At 38.9% G+C, this 19,709-nt stretch overlaps 1 protein-coding gene across 6 annotated transcripts in view; it reads right to left on the minus strand.

The window, feature by feature from the left end:
- Positions 1 to 19,709, minus strand: part of enox2 (ecto-NOX disulfide-thiol exchanger 2) — a 193,652-nt gene that overhangs the window by 115,216 nt on the left and 58,727 nt on the right. The window contains exon 1 of one of the 6 annotated variants that reach the window (XM_024805281.2): positions 18,763 to 19,244. The exons of the other annotated variants lie outside the window; for them this stretch is intronic. Within the exon in view, the coding sequence (XP_024661049.2) occupies positions 18,763 to 18,784 (22 nt within the window). The 5' untranslated portion in view covers positions 18,785 to 19,244. Of the gene's footprint in view, positions 1 to 18,762; positions 19,245 to 19,709 lie in introns of those variants that run through there. 6 annotated transcript variants of the gene reach the window in all.

Raw genomic sequence — 19,709 nt, forward strand, 5'->3', positions numbered from 1 at the left:
TGACTGACCAGCAACCGCAAGAGACACACAGCTTCTTTATTCCTGTCCTCTAGGTTCCCAATGATTTTTTCCCCTGTCCTGTCGGAGTCATGTAATGAATAGTGAAACTGACTCCCATCCAGCGGGAATCCCACAGGAATCCCATAATGCACAGGATCTCCCCCCAAAAATGTCAGCTTCTAATCTCCATACTGTTCTGTTTACCTTTAAGCAGCTCCTGGGGATTAAGTTCTCTGCTAGATCCACATTAATGAGAATTTGTGTGACACGTCACTCATACAGAGAAGCCCACTTCACCAGCGCTCCCCACCTTGTTCTCGCCCATGAATCCCCAATTCAAAATTAATTTGCAGTTAGAAAGGCATTTTCTCGAGTGCTGCTGAGGAGGCGCCTGTTCTTTTGGTGGTGGTGTTAGCTAATGAGGGCCTGGTCAGGAAGCCAAAGCTGACAGCTCAGCTCTTTAAAAGCCTTTGTCAAAATATTGCTTCAGGGGAGACTTGAGCAGCTAGTTGCCCACAGGAACACTTCCACCATGGGCATAGCTCTTATTTCCTCACAGCTCTGTTTACCTGCAGGCTACATGTCCACCTCCTGTGCATCACAGGGCATACTCAGTCCAACATTTGTCAATAACAGGAAGTGAATACAGATTAAATGTGGAAATATCCAGGGACACAGAGACCAGCACTAAGTTAAATCTAAGTAATGAATGAAATAAAATTAAAGAAGTTTAAAAAAAATGTTTTCCAATTCAGATTTTCAGTTTGTTTATCTTGTGCGCCTGCATGGCGACGCATGTATCTGAGTCATAGAAAAAATGTGTCACCTAATTACGACCATGAATAAACAAACAGAAATTAATATGACGTCAAGTTGGGAAACAAATTTGCTCTCACAACATACACAAAACCACCACAGCCTTTAAAGACAATGCTCAGTAATATTTTAAATAGCTTTTACTGTGAACAAAAACTAAGATCAAAATCCATAAATATTTCTTTCTTAACTGATCGGCTATAGCCATCTTCAGTAACCAGACCTATTTGTGTTCACAACAACACATAAATGAGCAACACTAGTGCACTGGTAACACACCAATCTCATATACATGACTTACTTAAAATGCATATTAACCCGCAGCTGAAAATAGTCCAAGAAATGCATTACTTCTGAGTGATACTTGCTTCTCCCATCTCTGCTTTTTATTAGACTTTTAATTTATTGACAGCTAGAAATGCTGATACTGATCCATTTATCACTCCTTGTGTGGTGCTAATGAAAAGAATCAGAGTAAAGTAAGTAGAAGTTGCAGTTAAAGAAAGAAGAAACTAACTGAAAAAAACAGAACAGTTGGGATAAAGTTATCAAAATTTGCACCTAAATTGAAACTAAATACTAGCCCTAATACTATAGTACAGTAAATAAATAAATACTTTGACTTTGTACAAGTATTATTTCCTTCTTCGGTTGCAGATAAATATTTCAGAATCACTGCATTACCATCAAGATGTGGACAACATCTTGTCATATGGTGAGTTACTCTGATTCTCTCCCCTGGGAAGAACCAACTGGCTTGAGGCTGAGTGCCACAGTGAAGTCACAAACCATAGCTTTTAACATGTGCAATAAACTATAAATAAACTTTAAGCACTCCACTCATGATCCATATAATATGTGGGTAAAACAAACAACACTGATAAAGTCTGACACCAAAGATGAAGGAGAAGTCTTGGCTGAAAATATCCCCGTCTATGCCATGCTGCCACACTATCATTTGTCATTAGATGTCTGGACAGATACCAAGTCTCGATATCCTCGTCCACCAAAGCGATGACACCATGGCCAAGCTCTGAATAAAGAAACATGGAGTAAGTTGAGCAAACAAGATGAATCCCTTCCATTAACAGAAGGACTGTGGGCACTCCTGCCATTCCACCATTAATTATCTGGTCTTATGGGAAGATTAGGGTAGAGAAACTAAGCCAGCAGCCAGACTCCACTGAGTGGGCCTCCCCTGTTTAATTACCAAAACGGCACAAACAAATGAAGCCCCATAGATCTTGCAAGAGGATAGCACTGGAGGCTATGATTTGGCTGAGCCTGGCTCCACTCCTGTGTTTTCTTTGTTCTCTTCTGACTCTCTTTGTGCCATCTATCCATCCATCACTCATCAGAGCATGCAGACTGGAGACTGTAGTTGCACTGTTATTAATGGCTAAAATGATGACAGAGGAAAAAAGGAGAGAATACGGTGTGACAAGCGCAAGGTGGCAATGACAGACTATTTAAAACTATAAGAAAAATGTGCAAGTCGTTACCGAACTTCAGTTCCATCACGAAAATACTAAACAGTGGTCTTGCTCTTAGCAGACCCTCCTCAGCCTTATACTTAAGAGCCCAAGAAATAATTAAACCTATTCCTAGACTCTAAACTTTGATCATTAGAAATTTTCACTGAACTTTTCTCAGTCTGGGACTAGGTTTAATCCACGCCTGTGAAACTTGTGGTATATATTTTACGCTTTATACACCTTTTTATTATTGTAGTATCCGTTAAGGTCAGCTGAAACTCTGGGTCAAGATCCAGAACATAATTTGTCTTCTTACTCTTGACAGACGCATTACATGAACTGACCTTTTCTTCAAGTATGGAATAAAACTTCAGTTCATTGGACAAAAATGACAAATTTTGCATTTTTTATTTTTATTACTTCTTTGCATTTAATTAACAATATATTGTTACAGTAACAAATAGTGAATAGAATTATTTGCTACATCCTCACACATAGTGACTTAATAGTCATTTTATTTCCATTCTGTAAATCTTCAATCTCTGAATGCAAACGCAAATAGGCGATTGACACGCTGTGCTCTCGATTCCAACAGTACACATTTCGATACAGACAGAGCAAACACACCAACAAAGCGCCCAAGTATGTGTGCGCAGTCACGCATTCAGCTGTCCTCACCATTCTTAGTGCTGACAACTTCATTCCAGCAGTGATTTGAAAGTGCAATTGTGTGTCGACTGGCAAGTAAAGATGAGCGCCGTGTCTCAAAGTTCCCGCAAACAATATTTTCTGTTTCTATGCAACAGAGTGTGACAAGCATGACAGTTTGCAACAGTGAAATAACCACAAAATAATGTGAAATTCTGAGTAGGAATAGTAAAGGAGAGTCAAAACATTGTAATGTCAAAGTTAACATGTCACTAACACAAAATATACTTTAGTACTAATGTACTTACAAAAGTAAGCGTTTTTTAACTGTATCATCCTTCAGAGATTAGACTTCAACACTTTTCCTTAATTAACTAGAGCCGGACAAGTTTTTCTACACTGCAGAATTACTGTCATTATATTACATTCTGAACAGTCCAATCAAGATTAGACTGAAGTGAGGGACTTGACAAGCTCTTCTGCATAATGTATGACTCCTGCATGTACAATTCAAGAAGGTACTACGTGGGCGCTCTGGACAAAACTAGATACAGTATGAAATCAAAGCCAGAGACTTTTACTGTTTCATGCTTTTGCTTTTTAGGACTTTACATTCTTTAAATCTGGAAAAATCAATCCATTAAGGTAGCACATCACAATCAACTCATAAGGATGCAAAAATCTTTCTGAGGGGACTCAATCGAAAGATAGATTGTTGGTTACGTTGACAATGTTTTCCATTATCATCTTCCTCAGTCTAACCAGTGATTACTTGGAGCGACATAATCGCTCCCGACATCTCCCAGTGACACCTACTTGTGACTGATTCAAGTTCATCTGATGACACATCTTCGACATTTCTTTATCAAACTAAAACGCTCCATTGGACTTCAACAGGGAAATTTATCATTCTGCTGTCAGCAAATTCTTCCTGTATAGGCAGTTCAGGCTTATACTCAAAACACATGCTGTTGATTTATTGACATGACATACTAGACATTTCAAAATACAATACATCAAAATGCTTTAAAAAAAAAAAAAGACGCAGTGATAAATTGCACAAACTCCTGCTAAATAATTAGAAGCAGAGTGATCCACTGCAGTGTACATAAGGAGTCATTTCTACTTCAAGTAATTATGGGCTTGCACATAAGATTATAAATATTCTTAGCCTGGAGTTGTTTCTTGAAAAATGCAGTGAGCTCAGGAGAAAGCCATCTTTTCACCATAGCCTACAGGATATTCTTCCCCTTTTGATACCTTAGAGAACGGGTAACCTAATACCTAATATCCAGGAGGTTACAATAAGCCCAGAAAATGCTGCGGGACCCCTGGTTTGCCTGGTGATGGTGCTAAGCTGAGCTGCACTGAGCCTCAACGAGTTACCCTTGGAGCCTGGTCCAATTTTCTCTCAGTGCAGCTTCGGTCCACAGACCACACTAACAAGCTAAAGCTTCAACGCTCGTCAAAAAGGGAAGCATTTGGGTGCTCACTAGAGGCCAGAAAAAATACAGGCTATCGGTGCAACCCTCAAGATGGACACAATAATTAATCTTCATATCGATCCACCTCTTCGACTTCTGTTGGGACAGGCACAGAAAGCATGACTGAGAACCTGTTTTAGCTTTCTGAGAGGAAGGCAGGGAAAAGATTCTTCTTAGCTATTCCTCACACCCAGTTTCAAACATATACACACACTTTATCATCAGCCACCCTGTTGCATTAGATACATTTGACTTTGCCTTCAAGGAAAGCAAAACGAAAAAGGAGGAGAAGCTGATGTTTGAAGAAATAAAGCACAACGAGGGGCAGGATAAAAGGAAAATACTACAAGAAGGCAGTAAGAAGGACAATTTCAATCAAAGAAAACGGGACACAAAGAAGCCATGAATCATATTTTGGTCCATTTCAATAAGCTATATAAAAAGCTATAATATTTAACAGGATTTCTTTTGGAAGAGCTGTTTTAGGAGCCACCGTGAAGCGAGGTTCAGATGGTCGTCCATTCACCACCTTCTTGTTCCTACCAAGCCTCCTCTGACAAACTGCCTACCAGCTTCTGACATATGAGCCATAAAGTCCAATGCCACCATAAACCTAGAGCCATGGTGATTTGTGAATTCAATTACCTCTCTGTCTGTAATGGCTGTATTCAGTGCCCTGCTGTTAAGTCAGCTGTTGTCAGCATATGTCCGAAAGGTCACAGCTTCCACTTCGAACACCACTAAGCATCTAGGAATGATTATGTTAATTGTGTGGATGCCTTAATAGGCATCCACACTATTGAGTTCCTGTTTCTCTTTATTCTTTATTATTCCGGGTGTTTCCGTACACTTTTTGCCGTGGATCTACTTCCACAATTTTTGTGCTATTTTCACCGTTCAAACTCTAAACTGTTCTGCTCTTTCTGCTTATGCCGGCTATGACTTTTGGTGTTTATTACTATTATACTTTTTAAAATATTACACTTTTTTCCTTTAATTTGTCCCATTGAAATGAATGGGAAACTTCCACAATTCTGCTAAAACTTTCTTGTCTTTGAAACTTAACTACTGCCTCATACTTTCACCTAGAAACTCCATTCAAACTTTAAAACGTTCTCAAATGATTGGGCTATTCCTGTATGATTCAGCTTTTTCAGATCTTCTACTGTTTTCATCTTATCTCTCTTTAAGTCTTCAGTTGCAAAATTGTGATTTTTCAGAAAATACATGCGTTGCTATGGTTGCTATGCAATTAACTCAGAGGGGACAGTGAAACTGTTTGAATTTTCTCTTCATGTCCAAACAACTTCTTGCTACTCGCTCAATTTCCACTCAAGCCCCACAGATTATACACCAAAACGTAGGTATTTTTGCTGGCTTTCAGAAAATGTCCCTATCATTGTTGTGGGACTCATAGTTATTTTGCAAATCTCCTCAGAGTAACACAAAGTCAGAAAACTCTCCATATAAACTCAATGGAGAGTTTGTTCAAAATCACCGCTGGATTTCTCTAATGAGAGGCATTTTCAAATTGTCATATCTCCTTAACGAAGCGAAGTTAAGACATGAGGCTTGTCCCAGTATATGTTCAGACACTCCTGACGCTCACAATTCAAGAATTATTTTCTCACCTATTACCGTTCTGAGATGAGTTAGACTTGTTTGAGGGTAGGAAATTTGTCCCTCGCTCAGATTTCATCAGATTTCAAATTCTGGAAATGAGTCACTTTTTTCTCTCATCATATCTTTTTGATGGATTTCCACAGAGCCCTGAAAATTTCCATGACTGTTCACCAAAGCCTGCTGTTTCTTACGGTGAAAGAATGATTTTGATGCTCCATATAGATTTAGAGTTACCAAAGGTTGTTTGAGAGCAAGTCAAGGCAGGTTTTGCTTCGCCTCTACTCAGTTACAGTGTATTACAAGTCATATATCTTTAATAATTTATATTTTATCTCTGAATTATGAAGACCTGAAGATTCCCCCATCTCTTCTGAACAAAACAATGTCTGAATGACCGTTCTAGCCTCTACGGTTAGGAAATTATGGCCATTTGTTCGAGGGGAATCCTGAATGTCAGAAATACACTGAAGAAAACTCACACCTCTCTCTGTGTCTGCGTGTGTAAGGGCTGACTACAGCAGGTGCAGCTAATTTAACTGACCTACATATACCAAGCCCAGACTCTCAACAGCTCCTGTTCCCTTTACTGTCTGTGTATGTGTGTCTGTGGATCAATATTTCTCCTATGTTTAGGTATTACTCCTCAATCATAGTATTTCTGCTAAAGCAAAGTACTTCTACTACATCTTAGTACTTCTGCTAAATCATAGTATTTTTTGAAAAATCATAGTATATTTGCCAAATCATGGTATTTGTGCAAAATCATGGTTTTGGGTTTTGGGGCCAAATCATAATATTTCTGTTATGTTATAGTATATGTGCTGAATATATTATATGTGCCAAATCACAGTATTTATACCAAATTATAGTATTTATGCCAAATTACAGTATTTCTGCTAAAAAGCAGAAATAGTCCTTTTTAGCAGGAATTTCTGCCAAAAGATAGTATTTATGTTAAAACATAGTATTTCTGCTAAATCAGAGTATTCCTGCCAAATCATAGTATTTGTACTGAAACATAGTACTTCTGCCCAATCACATTATTTGTACTAAATGATAGTACTTGTGCCAAATCATAGTATTTGTGCCAAAGCATCGTATTTGTATGGAGTCATAGTATTTCTTCTAAATCATAGTATTTCAATCAAATCTCAGTAGTTGTTGTTAAAACGCAGTATTATTGCAAAATCATAGTATTTGTACCCATTCATAGTATTTCTGCTAAATCATAGCATTTGTGCCAAATCATGGTATTTGTGCAAAAACATAGTATGTCTGCAAAACCATAGTATATCCCTTATGTTATAGTATTACTACTAAGGCATAGTATTTCTGCCAAATCATAGTATTTGTACTAAATCATAGTACTTGTGCCAAATCATAGTATTTGTTGCACATCATAGTATTGGAACCAAAACATAGTATTTGTCCCAAAGCATCGTATTTGTATGGAGTAATAGTATTTCTTCAAAATCATAGTATTTCAATCAAATCTCAGTAGTTGTGTTAAAATGCAGTATTATTGCCAAATCATAGTATTTGTACCCAATCATAGTATTTTTGCCATGTCATTGTATTTGTGCCAAATCATAGTATTTTTGCCAAATTGTGGTATTTGTGCCCAATTAATAATTCTGTTATGTTATAGTATTACTACTAAGTTGTAGAATATCTGTTATGTTATAGTGTATCTGCGGAATATAGTATTTGTGCCAAATCGTAGTATTTATACCAAATCACAGTATTTGTGCTAAAACATAGTATTTCTGCCATATTGTGGCATTTGTGCAAGAACATTGAACTGTTATGTTATAGTATTACTACTAAGTCATAGTATTTCTGCGTTGTTATAGTATTTGTACTAAAACGTAGTATCTCTGCCAAGTCATAGAATTACTGCAATTTCATAGTTTTTTTTAGGAAATCTGTTATGTTATAGTATTACTACTAAGTCATAGTATTTCTGCCAAATCATAGTATTTGTGCCAAAGCATCGTATTTGTATGGAGTCATAGTATTTCAATCAAATCTCAGTAGTTGTTGTTAAAACGCAGTATTATTGCCAAATCATAGTATTTGTACCCAATCATAGTATTTTTGCCATGTCATTGTATTTGTGCCAAATCATAGTATTTTTGCCAAATTGTGGTATTTGTGCCCAATTAATAATTCTGTTATGTTATAGTATTACTACTAAGTTGTAGAATATCTGTTATGTTATAGTGTATCTGCGGAATATAGTATTTGTGCCAAATCGTAGTATTTATACCAAATCACAGTATTTGTGCTAAAACATAGTATTTCTGCCATATTGTGGCATTTGTGCAAGAACATTGAACTGTTATGTTATAGTATTACTACTAAGTCATAGTATTTCTGCGTTGTTATAGTATTTGTACTAAAACGTAGTATCTCTGCCAAGTCATAGAATTACTGCAATTTCATAGTTTTTTTTAGGAAATCTGTTATGTTATAGTATTACTACTAAGTCATAGTATTTCTGCCAAATCATAGTATTTGTGCCAAAGCATCGTATTTGTATGGAGTCATAGTATTTCAATCAAATCTCAGTAGTTGTTGTTAAAACGCAGTATTATTGCCAAATCATAGTATTTGTACCCAATCTTAGTATTTCTGTTAAATCATAGCATTTGTTCCAAATCATGGTATTTGTGCAGAAAACTTGGTTTGTCTGCAAAACCATAGTATATCTCTTATGTTATAGTATTACTACTAAGGCATAGTATTTCTGCCAAATCATAGTATTTGTACTAAATCATAGTACTTGTGCCAAATCATAGTATTTGTTGCACATCATAGTATTGGAACCCAAACATAGTATTTGTCCCAAAGCATCGTATTTGTATGGAGTAATAGTATTTCTTCAAAATCATAGTATTTCAATCAAATCTCAGTAGTTGTGTTAAAATGCAGTATTATTGCCAAATCATAGTATTTGTACCCAATCATAGTATTTTTGCCAAATTGTGGTATTTGTGCCCAATTAATAATTCTGTTATGTTATAGTATTACTACTAAGTCGTAGAATATCTGTTATGTTATAGTGTATCTGCGGAATATAGTATGTGTGCCAAATCGTAGTATTTATACCAAATCACAGTATTTATGCTAAAACATAGTATTTCTGCCATATTGTGGTATTTGTGCAAGAACATTGAACTGTTATGTTATAGTATTACTACTAAGTCATAGTATTTCTGCCAAATCATAGTATTTGTGTGAATTTGTATACTGTAATATCACTGTAGTATGTAGTGGCTAAGTAGGGGGTGTTTACAGTGTAAATAGGTCATCTCTTGTGTTGGAGTGCCCTCTTGTGGCGCCTTTTGGGTAGTGCCTTAGTAAACGTGAACCCTGTAAGAAGTGGTATCAGACTGATTTGTAGTGGAGGAATTTGTTGCCAGTGTTCTTAATCATAGAAACCACACCATATCACCTCTCCACATCCTCCTACTGTATGCCATGCCTCCCTGTACCATCCATCTGACCGCCAATAAACTCCACCTGTGGTAATCTAATCCCTGGATGTCAGCCTCTCCTTCTGACCGAGGATAGTTACTATTGCAGCACCACCCAGCATTAAACTGACGTACACCATTCTGTACAATAGTATTTGTGCTAAAAAGTAGTATTTCTGCCAAATCATAGTATTACTGCTATTTCATACTATTTAAGTGAAATTACAGTGTTTCTGCAAAAACATGTTTGAGGGGTGGAAATCTGTCCTCCTCTCATTTTTCAAACTCCGAAAATTAAGCCATTTCTTCTCTCGTCATGTCTCCGCGACGGAGATACAAAGAGCTATGTAAATCGTAGTCAAAGTACACCAAAGTCCGCTGATTCACCCAGTGCAAGAATTATGCTTCTATCCCACCTAGTTTTTGAGTACAAATTTATACACTATCACAGACCGGTAATTCATATTGATAATTTATTACAATTCTGCAAAGTTTTATGATTTTAGCAGCTTTTCTAATATGGACCTCACATTCTTGTTAACAGTCTATGGCAGAAATACATACAAGTACACAGCCTGATGAAGCAGACAGAAGCAGTACCTCTGATTGGTTCAGCATTTTCACCTCTTATCAGCACAAATCTCAGCCTCTTCTGCTGTTTTCATTAGAATTGTAAGCTTTTCCACCTTTTTTCAGTTACGTGAGAACCAGTTTGGCTCAATGAGTAGCTGAAAAATGTCAGCCTCTTCTGCTGTTTTAGCAGGATTTCAGAGTTCAGCTTTTTCACTTGTTTTAAGTACAAATTTCAGTTTCTTTACCTCATTTCACAACAAAGTTCTTCCTCTTCACCTCTTTTCTGCTAATTTGAGCTTCTGCTCCACAGTGCACATTGTCCCTCTCATCATATCTTTGCTTGTGACCAGAACTCATTTGGCTCAGAGGGTAGGGCATCTGCCGTGAGACCCGGTGGCAGAGGTTTGAATCCTACCTGTGACAGTTGCTACACATGTTCCCTGCTTGCATGCGCTCTGCTTTCTTGTGTGTCACTGCTCTCCAGTGTGTCATTACACATACAGCCATCTTCAGCAAGTACTTCTGCTTCTACACCTCTTTTCAGCTCATCTTTTTGCTTCTTTGCCTCTTTTCAGCAGAAATTCTTCTGATTCACCTCTTTTCTGCCAAATGTTTAGCTTTTTCACCTCTTATCAGCACAATTCTAAGCAGCTTCTGCTAATTTCACCACAATTGTCACTCTCTCCACCTCTTCTTTGTGTGAATGAGTTTGGTGCAGTGAGGTGAATTGCCGCCTTTAGACCAGAAGGGCCAGGTTCGAATCCTGCTCAGGGCAATGTTTTTTGTTTTGTTTTTTCAACTTTTTCAGCTTTTTTCAGCAGACATCTTCAGCGTTAAGGCATCCACACAGCATTTTCGCAGGAAATGCAAATTTTTCTAGTTAATTTTTGAATTTACATCAGCAAACAACGCTATATGAACTGTGCAAAGCCAAAAAGAGAAACAACTATCGATTTCTGGGACTGACAGAAAACAATCAACAAGTATTTAAAGATGTGTAGACATATCAAGCTACATTTCCTTAAAGCCAACATATTCCTGCTTTTGGATATTCCTTAAAAGTCTTTATCAACATTTGAATCAAATAAAAATTGTCCATCAAGCATCAATGAAGACACTGGTATCGACTTCTTTCATGTCTTAAATGTCTGACTGAAACAGCAGTTTCATGGGCAATCCTGAGGATTTATGACTTCACACAGAAGCTTTTCAGTCCTTGGACCTTTATCTAACAACTCTCACCTCATATCAACACCAATATTGCTCTCAAATCAAGCATTGAAATTGGCAATTTTTCTCCCTTATTAAAAAACCCCTATATTCCAGAGGTAACAGAGATGGGGTATGGCACACAGCAAAGATCTATGCTTACACTTAAAGCTGGCACTGAAAGCAGCTCCAGCTCTCTCCATCTCATCTGGATAGCCAAAACAAAACATACCTTGCTGCAGATGTACCGTATTAATATAAACCATTTTGCTTGGTATGTGCTTCGGTTACACTCCATTTGCTCATTTTTCCAGCATTCACTAAAACGCCTTTCATGAGAAGCATGAAAACTCAAAGAACAGGTGCAGTGGCAATTCACATGGCTCAAGCTGAACTGCTGAGTCCCTTTTTCACATTATCACAAGAATGTTTGTTGACACTTTGCCAGTGTGGTAACGGGTGTAATCTGAGCCTTAACCACACTAGAGGTGCTTTCTTAAATCGGGCTAATGAACAGCAGCAATGTCACTGTGTTTTTACAGAAAACGAGAATGATGTTGGAGTGAGAGATCAAATTTGGGACTCCTTATAGAGGACCTTTGTCCATACTCTGGATTATTTTTCTGTATGTTTGTTTCTTTAACTCTTCAGAAATAACAAGAACTCTACCAGAGTAACGCTGACTCTTTACCTGAACGATATCCTGACCAACTCTGCTTACGTGGATTACATATGCAATGTCATGAGCATTTATTTAACTTATTTAACCTGCAACATGTTGCATCAAATGATAAACTGTTGAGATTTTGGATATTTATTTCCCTAAAAACCAAAGTAAAAGGCCAGTAAAGGGTCTAATTGTGAACTTAATCCATCTATGTGCGCGTCCTGAATTTAACTCACACCAGTCATGTCGCTGACGTTCTTAGGTTCAACCAAATGCTGACCTCAACTGTCATTCCAATGTTCCAAAATAGACGGAGCTATAATTTAAAGAACCCAACTGGAAACTAAACCACATTCCTGGGTATAAAAAAAAGAAAAAAGAAAGAAATATATTACACTGGTGTTGTATCATCCTGCCATAAATGCTGACCTTTCATAAAAAAGAAAAAAGCTACAGAACTAATATTGGCCAGTAAGATGTGCTGAGTACAGAAAAAAAAAAAACCTTGCATTTATCCAGCAGCGGGGGTCTGACTCTAGCCAGACTCAGTGCAGTAAACATGCAAGTACAGGGCTTCCTTTGAGCTCAAGCACCCGACTTTTCAGCTGGTCTAGTTCCATTTCAGATAGGGTTTCCCCCCCTCTCTTCTCTGGTGCTATGAAAAGGTTCTACACAGTGGGGACCTTTGAGTAAGTGTTTGTTGATTCAAAATGGAAAGAAACACCCCAAAGAAAAATTCACCACAGAAATGTCTCTTGCAAATGGAAAATTCCAGGGTTACCCCAAGTCTTTCAACTTGATTTCCACACAGGGTAAAGGCATCATGTAAACATGGCTTAGAATATAAAGTTAGCGAGTCTTTCATAGCCATTCTATCATTCCATAAAAACGCAGTTATTACTTGTAGAGCTTCACCAACAAGCAAAATGCCCCTAAAAGACAGAATACAGAGAACCTCAGCTACCCTATTAATAATGCATTCTTGGATCCATTCTGGTACTATTTTGTTTTCAAGCTCCTTCCCCCCCTTAAGCCAATCCTTCTTCCCAAAGTAAGAGCCATATAAATCCAAGCTCTCAGTCTCTATTACAGTAGAGTGATGGCTGCTTTCCAGACAAGCAATCTCTGGACACCCCTGTTCTTTGGTCCAAACTGCTGAACCATGGTCTAAGCTATGGGGGAAATGTTAAACATATCGATGCTGTGAAGGACAGATTTTGGCCAAGAGGGTCAGCTCCTATACAACTGATTCACAGGACAGAAGCAAAAGGGACATAAATACCATGCAACTTATTTTAATACATTTTGTCTCCTCCCAAATGAATCCACAGTATATGCAATACATTATTCTTACATTCAAAGAAAAACAAATCCAAATAAAATGGAACTGTGATATAGAAGTTACATTTAGTGGCTTGATTTATCGTACAATTGTAAGGGAGATGATTTATTGTAATACCATCTCTGAAGCAGCAGTGGGCACAATTAACTTCCAGGATGTACAACATTTGTGTCCTACATCCCTCTGGTGATCCATCATGGTATACATTTTGCTACTTTGAAGTATTTTGGGGGGGTTTTGGCCCTGCTTGATACAGCACAAATACCTTAAAAATAAATACTAAGGATTATTATCCAAGAAGTACCACATTACCAGGTACAACCATTTCAGTCAGAGTTGTCTTTTCTTATCTTCCATTACTATGAAATGATACATCCCAAAAGAGCTATCATTATTTGTCTTGTACCCAAAACGATTTTCCTCATGGACATGTCATGCTAATGACAAGTTCCATGCTAATGTGTAAAATAAATCAGCTTGAAATCCGAGACTCACTAGATGATCACCAGCCCAGGCAGAGCATCAGCCATTTCCAGTCCCTGACCAGTGAGTCAGTGAATCTATATAAACAACTTTGTGTATTTGTTAGGATGCTGCTGCCTAATGTTGTAAAGGCTTAACCGGTCAATTATGACTGGTGTGTGCACCTTAGTTCAGCTGTCCCCAACCCACGGACCAAAGACCAGTACCTGTCCGCGAGTTGTTCGGTACTGGTCCTCGAGAGTGAAATTTATGGTTTTCAGGGTATTTCATCTTTATCGTTATTTTGTTATGATTTTATTGTTAACTCTGTTTCTCTGGGTCTTTTCCCGTGTGTTATGAATAAATCATCTTTTTTGGTAGCGGTACTGGTTTTATTTTGTTGTATTTAACCGCAACACCTTAAAATATCCAACAAAATATTGTTGGACATAAACCGGTCCGTGGCGCAAAAAAAGTTGGGGACCGCTACCTTAGTTCACAAAGCTAATGCCGAGGTCCACAAACCAAAGGTTGGCCAATTAGTTCTTATAAGCAACACATATAACATATAAAAGTTAGGAACAATATAAATTTAACTTGAGTTACGTTGTCTGTTATTAATCACCGTTCCATATCTGCCATGTTTAAATCTCTTGGAATTTATCTTTCAGTGCATAATCTTTTGACCAGACCTTTGTTAATCCTACTGCTTTCTTCCCCCTTTATGCAGGCCATGTCAGTTCAAATAGTATTGGTTTGAAGGGTCTGAACTGATTCGGCACAAGTGAAAGTGTGTTTACATTTAAGAGCGAGCCATTGTGAAATATGGGTGCACATGAACATTATTTGAGTGACAGGATCCAATCTCTTTGTTAAATTTTGGCTTAGCCTACCAAAACTCCCATGGGATTGCAAATTACACAGAATTTTTGAACCACTGCAGAAGACGTAAGTGTTCAGTATAGGTTTTTTGAGAGAAGTCATGAAAATGTAGAAAAGTTGTACAGCATCTCCCTGGTGAACAGAATAATCCAGCTTCTTCAAACCACTACTCTCTTGTCTTCTGCTCAAAGGGACTGTCAGCTGGGTTTAAATCAGCAGCACTGCAGCCACAATCCCATCTCACAAACTTTAAATGTAGAATAAGTCTGATGGCTCACTTCATCTTTCATGTAGCTCCTGAACTTGCTGTTGCAAAGTCCTTACCTCCAATTTCAAGGTTCTCTGCGTGGCTGCTTATCTTGAAAGTGATTAGTAATGAAGAGCTCTGTCGGTGATAGCATTGGAGCCCCCGAGTTGGTTGCCTTCAGGCTGCCAAGCTCTCTTAGCTACTCAATACCAGATGGCAGGTTGAACTGCGGCTGCTGCCAACATTGCTGATCCTCACAGGAAACTTCCACAAGCTAATATACATTTCTTTAACCTGAACAGATTTTTAGCTTCACTTTAGCACTTCTGTTGTAATTCAGAGGCTGAACACTTAGACTAAGTTAAGTAGGATTCCTGGAGGGCACATACAAGTGAGCATTAGACACAGGAATTAGCAACATTCATTACACTACAGTAGGCTGCTACAGAGATTTAGGACCAGCAGTGAGGCGAACAATCAAGCCACCACACCAACAGCCTTAAACATCAGACTAACAGATGGTGCAGGAGTGATAGCACCGAATGAAAGGAAATAACTTGACAAAAGTAGCCAACCACCTTGTAAAAGGTGATATACATCATTTTCCTATTGGGAGCTTTGTAATGTGTTTCTAATGAATGGCTCTTGTTGTTTCAAGACAGAAAGTTAAGGATGAAACACTGTTATCCACAAATAAGGTTTATGGAAAACTTCTATGCATTTCTGCACTCTAAAACTTACCAATTAGTTTTAGTTATCAGTTGTCACAAGTAGCAGTATAACCCCAGGAAACAACAGCTGTTTAGAAAAACACCTAGGGTTAGTTAGGTCTCTCTAGATCATCCATATTTTTCACTCTTTAGATAAATGCAACAACGCCATCTACTAGTATTGGTAAATGGGAATCTTTGGGGGAGGAAAAAGTAGGCGCTTTTATAGATCTGTAAGCCAAACACATGACTACGTTTAGGGAGAGAAGGATTTAAACAGCTAGTGCAGCTGCATTTCTTGTAGTGTACTAAGGGAACATCAGGACATCCTTTAAGAGAAAACCCTTGAAATTCTGGCTGAAAATGAAACCAGTTGTTTCACTTTGACATGAGCATATCAAGGTCAAAATTCTGCACACACTTTTTTTGGCCATAATGACAAAACACACACTACCATAATCTCACTGGTCAAAATCTAATAGCAGCCCCTGGCAAAATTTGAACAGTACAAATATTAAAAACTTACTGATAATTCTGTGAGGTAAAATGGTAACATTTCTCTCTATATATAAAAAGCCAGAATTCTAAACTATAAAGTTGCCAGCTTTACTTTTATTTATTCGATTTTTGACTGGATGCACACTACAGTGATACAGAGTACATGAAGTAGATAATACTGGATCCCAGTGAGGTTTTTCACCCAGTTCTACAAAATCCATAGATTCTTACCAATGAGTTAAAATGTTTTAGCCATATTAATAATGCCAGTACAAGCAGCACTACCCAGACTAGCTAGATTTGCCCAACAGACACCACCAAACACTTTACCAAAGCTTCTGAAGTGGAACTCACACTTTTTGAGTGCACAGCTCTCCTCATCAGTAATATGAAGAGCTTCCTACCTGTCTGTCAGTGCAACTCGGAGCAGTCAGGTGACAGAAGTCCAATGGGCCGGCTGAGTCAGGAAATGACTCTCTGAGATTATCGCATGAGTGGATGAAACTGAAGCCAATTGCTTTTCCATTTTAAACTGATATGCTCGTGATTGCCACAAACACTTCTTTCTGTGACACAAAGATTAATAAACTAGCAGGTCTCCAGTCAGCTGGCTTACTTTTCCAGGCCCAGCACACCTTAAATATAACAACAGAGTTTCTTAATAGTCCTGTGTAGTTATTATGGTATTTATCTTAGTTTCCCTTTTTTCACTTATAAGGCATGCGATTTGACTTTGAATTGCTAAGGCACAGAGAGAGCATCCTATGTGATGTCTACGTTTTAACTTACTAAACACAGAGCAATTTATGACGAGACCAAGTAAATTCCTGCTTAGTCAGGCTGTCACTGAAGTCGTTTTATTCACTATATCAAACATTTCCCAATCGTATAAGTCATATTTTTTCTTTTTCCCCGTCTTTTGTCACATTTTTCTCTCTGTCAGCCAGCACTGCTATAAGAGCTCCACTTAGAAACTGCAAATTGTCATGCAGCAACCAATTAAAATTTAAGAGTTTCCAAAGTTGCTAAATCTCCTGGCATTATACAGCAGTCCACTTTGTATTCAGTCTTAATTTGTTCTGCAGCACTATCATCCAATGCCAAAGAGAGCTGAAATATTTAAGCTGCTTCTCAAGCACTCTATGTACAACCTATAAATCCGGTCTCTCTGACAGATCTAGGGAGCAAAGTGCCTCCCCTCCCTCACGCCATTAAAGGCAATCTAAAGATGCTCTGCCAGTTGATCAGAGAGGACTAAAGCAGTGTGGAGGTAAATGGCTGTCACAAGGCCTGATGGACCTATTCTCTCCCAGTGGTCATAGGGAGGTACTCGACCTCCATTCACTCAATTTGATTCAAGGCATGTTTGTGCCTCTGGAAGGGGAGGAAATAGGAGAAGGGAACCGATCCTGTCTGTCTGTGCAAGATAAAAGAGAGTATAACGGAAAAATGAAACCCTCTAATTCACTGGACAAGAGCACTAGCCTCTGCCCCCCCTGAATCATTTGTTTTATTAGACTTATGTTTTTTTTCATCACTGCATAGTGACATAAAATAACCACACAAAAAAACCACCCCAAAACATTTAAAAGATGTTTAAATAAAGGATTTCAGATTGATGGTTGCTCTTCACAGGTGTGCCAACTTTGCTTTACTCCTGCATATACAGTGGGCAACAGGAAACCGCTTTGTTTAGTCACTACGCTCACTGCATTCGGAAATACGGCAAATTAATGACACGAGACTAATCTTTGAGACAAGTCATTGCTCAAGAAAATTAAGATTAGAACACTCAACAACAACAACAACAAAGCTGTGGAACATCTGTGGCAAATTTACCCTGACTATAAACAGAGGGCTGGCAGAATAACGCAGAGTAAGCAGGTTAATGTGAGAGTTCAAACAACATCGCTGCTTAATTAGATCCTGTGAGCCCAGAGAAAATGTCCCATTTCAAACACAGCTTATGTGTCGCGGGGATTCCGGGAATAAATGACACGGAAATCCTAATTGTTGGACGTCGCAGCAAAGAAACCAAACAACTTGCTTACCCTGCGAGATAGGCCCATCCAGTATAATGTCTCACCAGGCTCGGTGATGCTGCCCAAACACAACAGAAACCGGACTGAATGGCATGTGAAAATATGCGATATTCAACAGCAGTGATCCGGCGTCAGCGTGGATTCAACCCATTCTGAAAACTTCCATCAATAAAAAAGCATATCTGGTTAGTCCAGATTAGAGCTACGACTCCGTTACAGGGATAACTGTAACATCCGCACAGGGAAATACTGCAGGTCATTTCTCATTATAAAGCTCACCCGTTGTACATCAAATGCTCAGACACGCGAAAAAAACAACGCTACCACAGTGGAGACGGGCAGCACGGCTCTTCTATTGCGGTTTCAAAAGCTGGTACACGCCCGACAATTAGAGACTAAACACAGCTAGGAAATCTCCAAGCCTGCTTTTATAACTTCCATCAAATAACGCAGATGAGCGACAAAATGTGGCAAAACGTGCGCTAACTGCCGTGCGCCAATACACTGTACTGTAGCCTGCAGCAGAATAAGTAGATGGGGAGAAATAAATAACATCTCTGCTGTTAATATAACCGGGAGTAGAATAAAACTTGACGCGTGTATACCTGTGTACTGCAAGAGAAACATTGTCCACAGAAGGCGGTGTGCGGTTCCCGTCGGTCCTGTGCTGTAGGACGAAGTGTATGAAGTGGAGGAAAAATCCTTGAATGGAGACGGGGCTTGTTCCTCAGTCAGTCCGCTCCGCTCGGCAGACTGGACTGCAATGAGAGCAGCTAGTCGAAGCGGGACCTTTTAGCTACGGCAGGCGAGCCCGCCCTCACGACGCGCCCGGCTGGTGACTGAAGGGGAACACTACAGTTCGCCTCCGACACACGCAGCGTGCAGGCGAACTGTTCAGGTTGAGAGCGTGTCCGTGGGAGCTAGCGTCTCTGGCAAAACTCCCGCTATTCACCGTGCTATAAAGCCGAGCCCGAGCTATGATGGGCTGTCAAGAGATGATGATGTTTTCACGGAGAGCTGAAGCCGAACTACCCCCCCTACGGCAAGTCACTCAAAGCGAACAAGAGAAATCACTAACACGCACCGGCTGCTGAGCTGAATGCCAGATAGACAAGATGCACATTTCCAACTTTGCATTTAAAAATCTCCTAAAGGTTCACCCAAGCAATGCATGCGCATGAAAGCCAGGTAATCTGTCCCAAACTTTTGACAGCTGTGCTTTGAAGAAGGTGTCATTCTGCAGCTTGCCGGTTGGAGGAGGAGAAGCATAGAGATTACCGTTCCAGGGCCATACTTAGCACGCAGACTGGGTGAGAAGCATCTCTTCCATTGCTGAAGCTGCAGATAATCTCTATGATTTAAAATAAATACATTAAGAGAGCACTCGTCCAACTAGTAAGTGATTATGCTCTTATTAAAAATGTGCAGGTTTCCACTTGCTACTATAATCTCTGTAAGAGATTTTCAGCAAATCTGTGATCGTGAGTAATTACACATATATAGTTTCTTTACTTCTACAGCCAGTCAGGTTTCTAAGGTTTCTCTGCGTCTC

Source organism: Maylandia zebra, linkage group LG2 (genome assembly GCF_041146795.1).
Source record: "Maylandia zebra isolate NMK-2024a linkage group LG2, Mzebra_GT3a, whole genome shotgun sequence".
Lineage (NCBI taxonomy): Eukaryota > Metazoa > Chordata > Actinopteri > Cichliformes > Cichlidae > Maylandia > Maylandia zebra.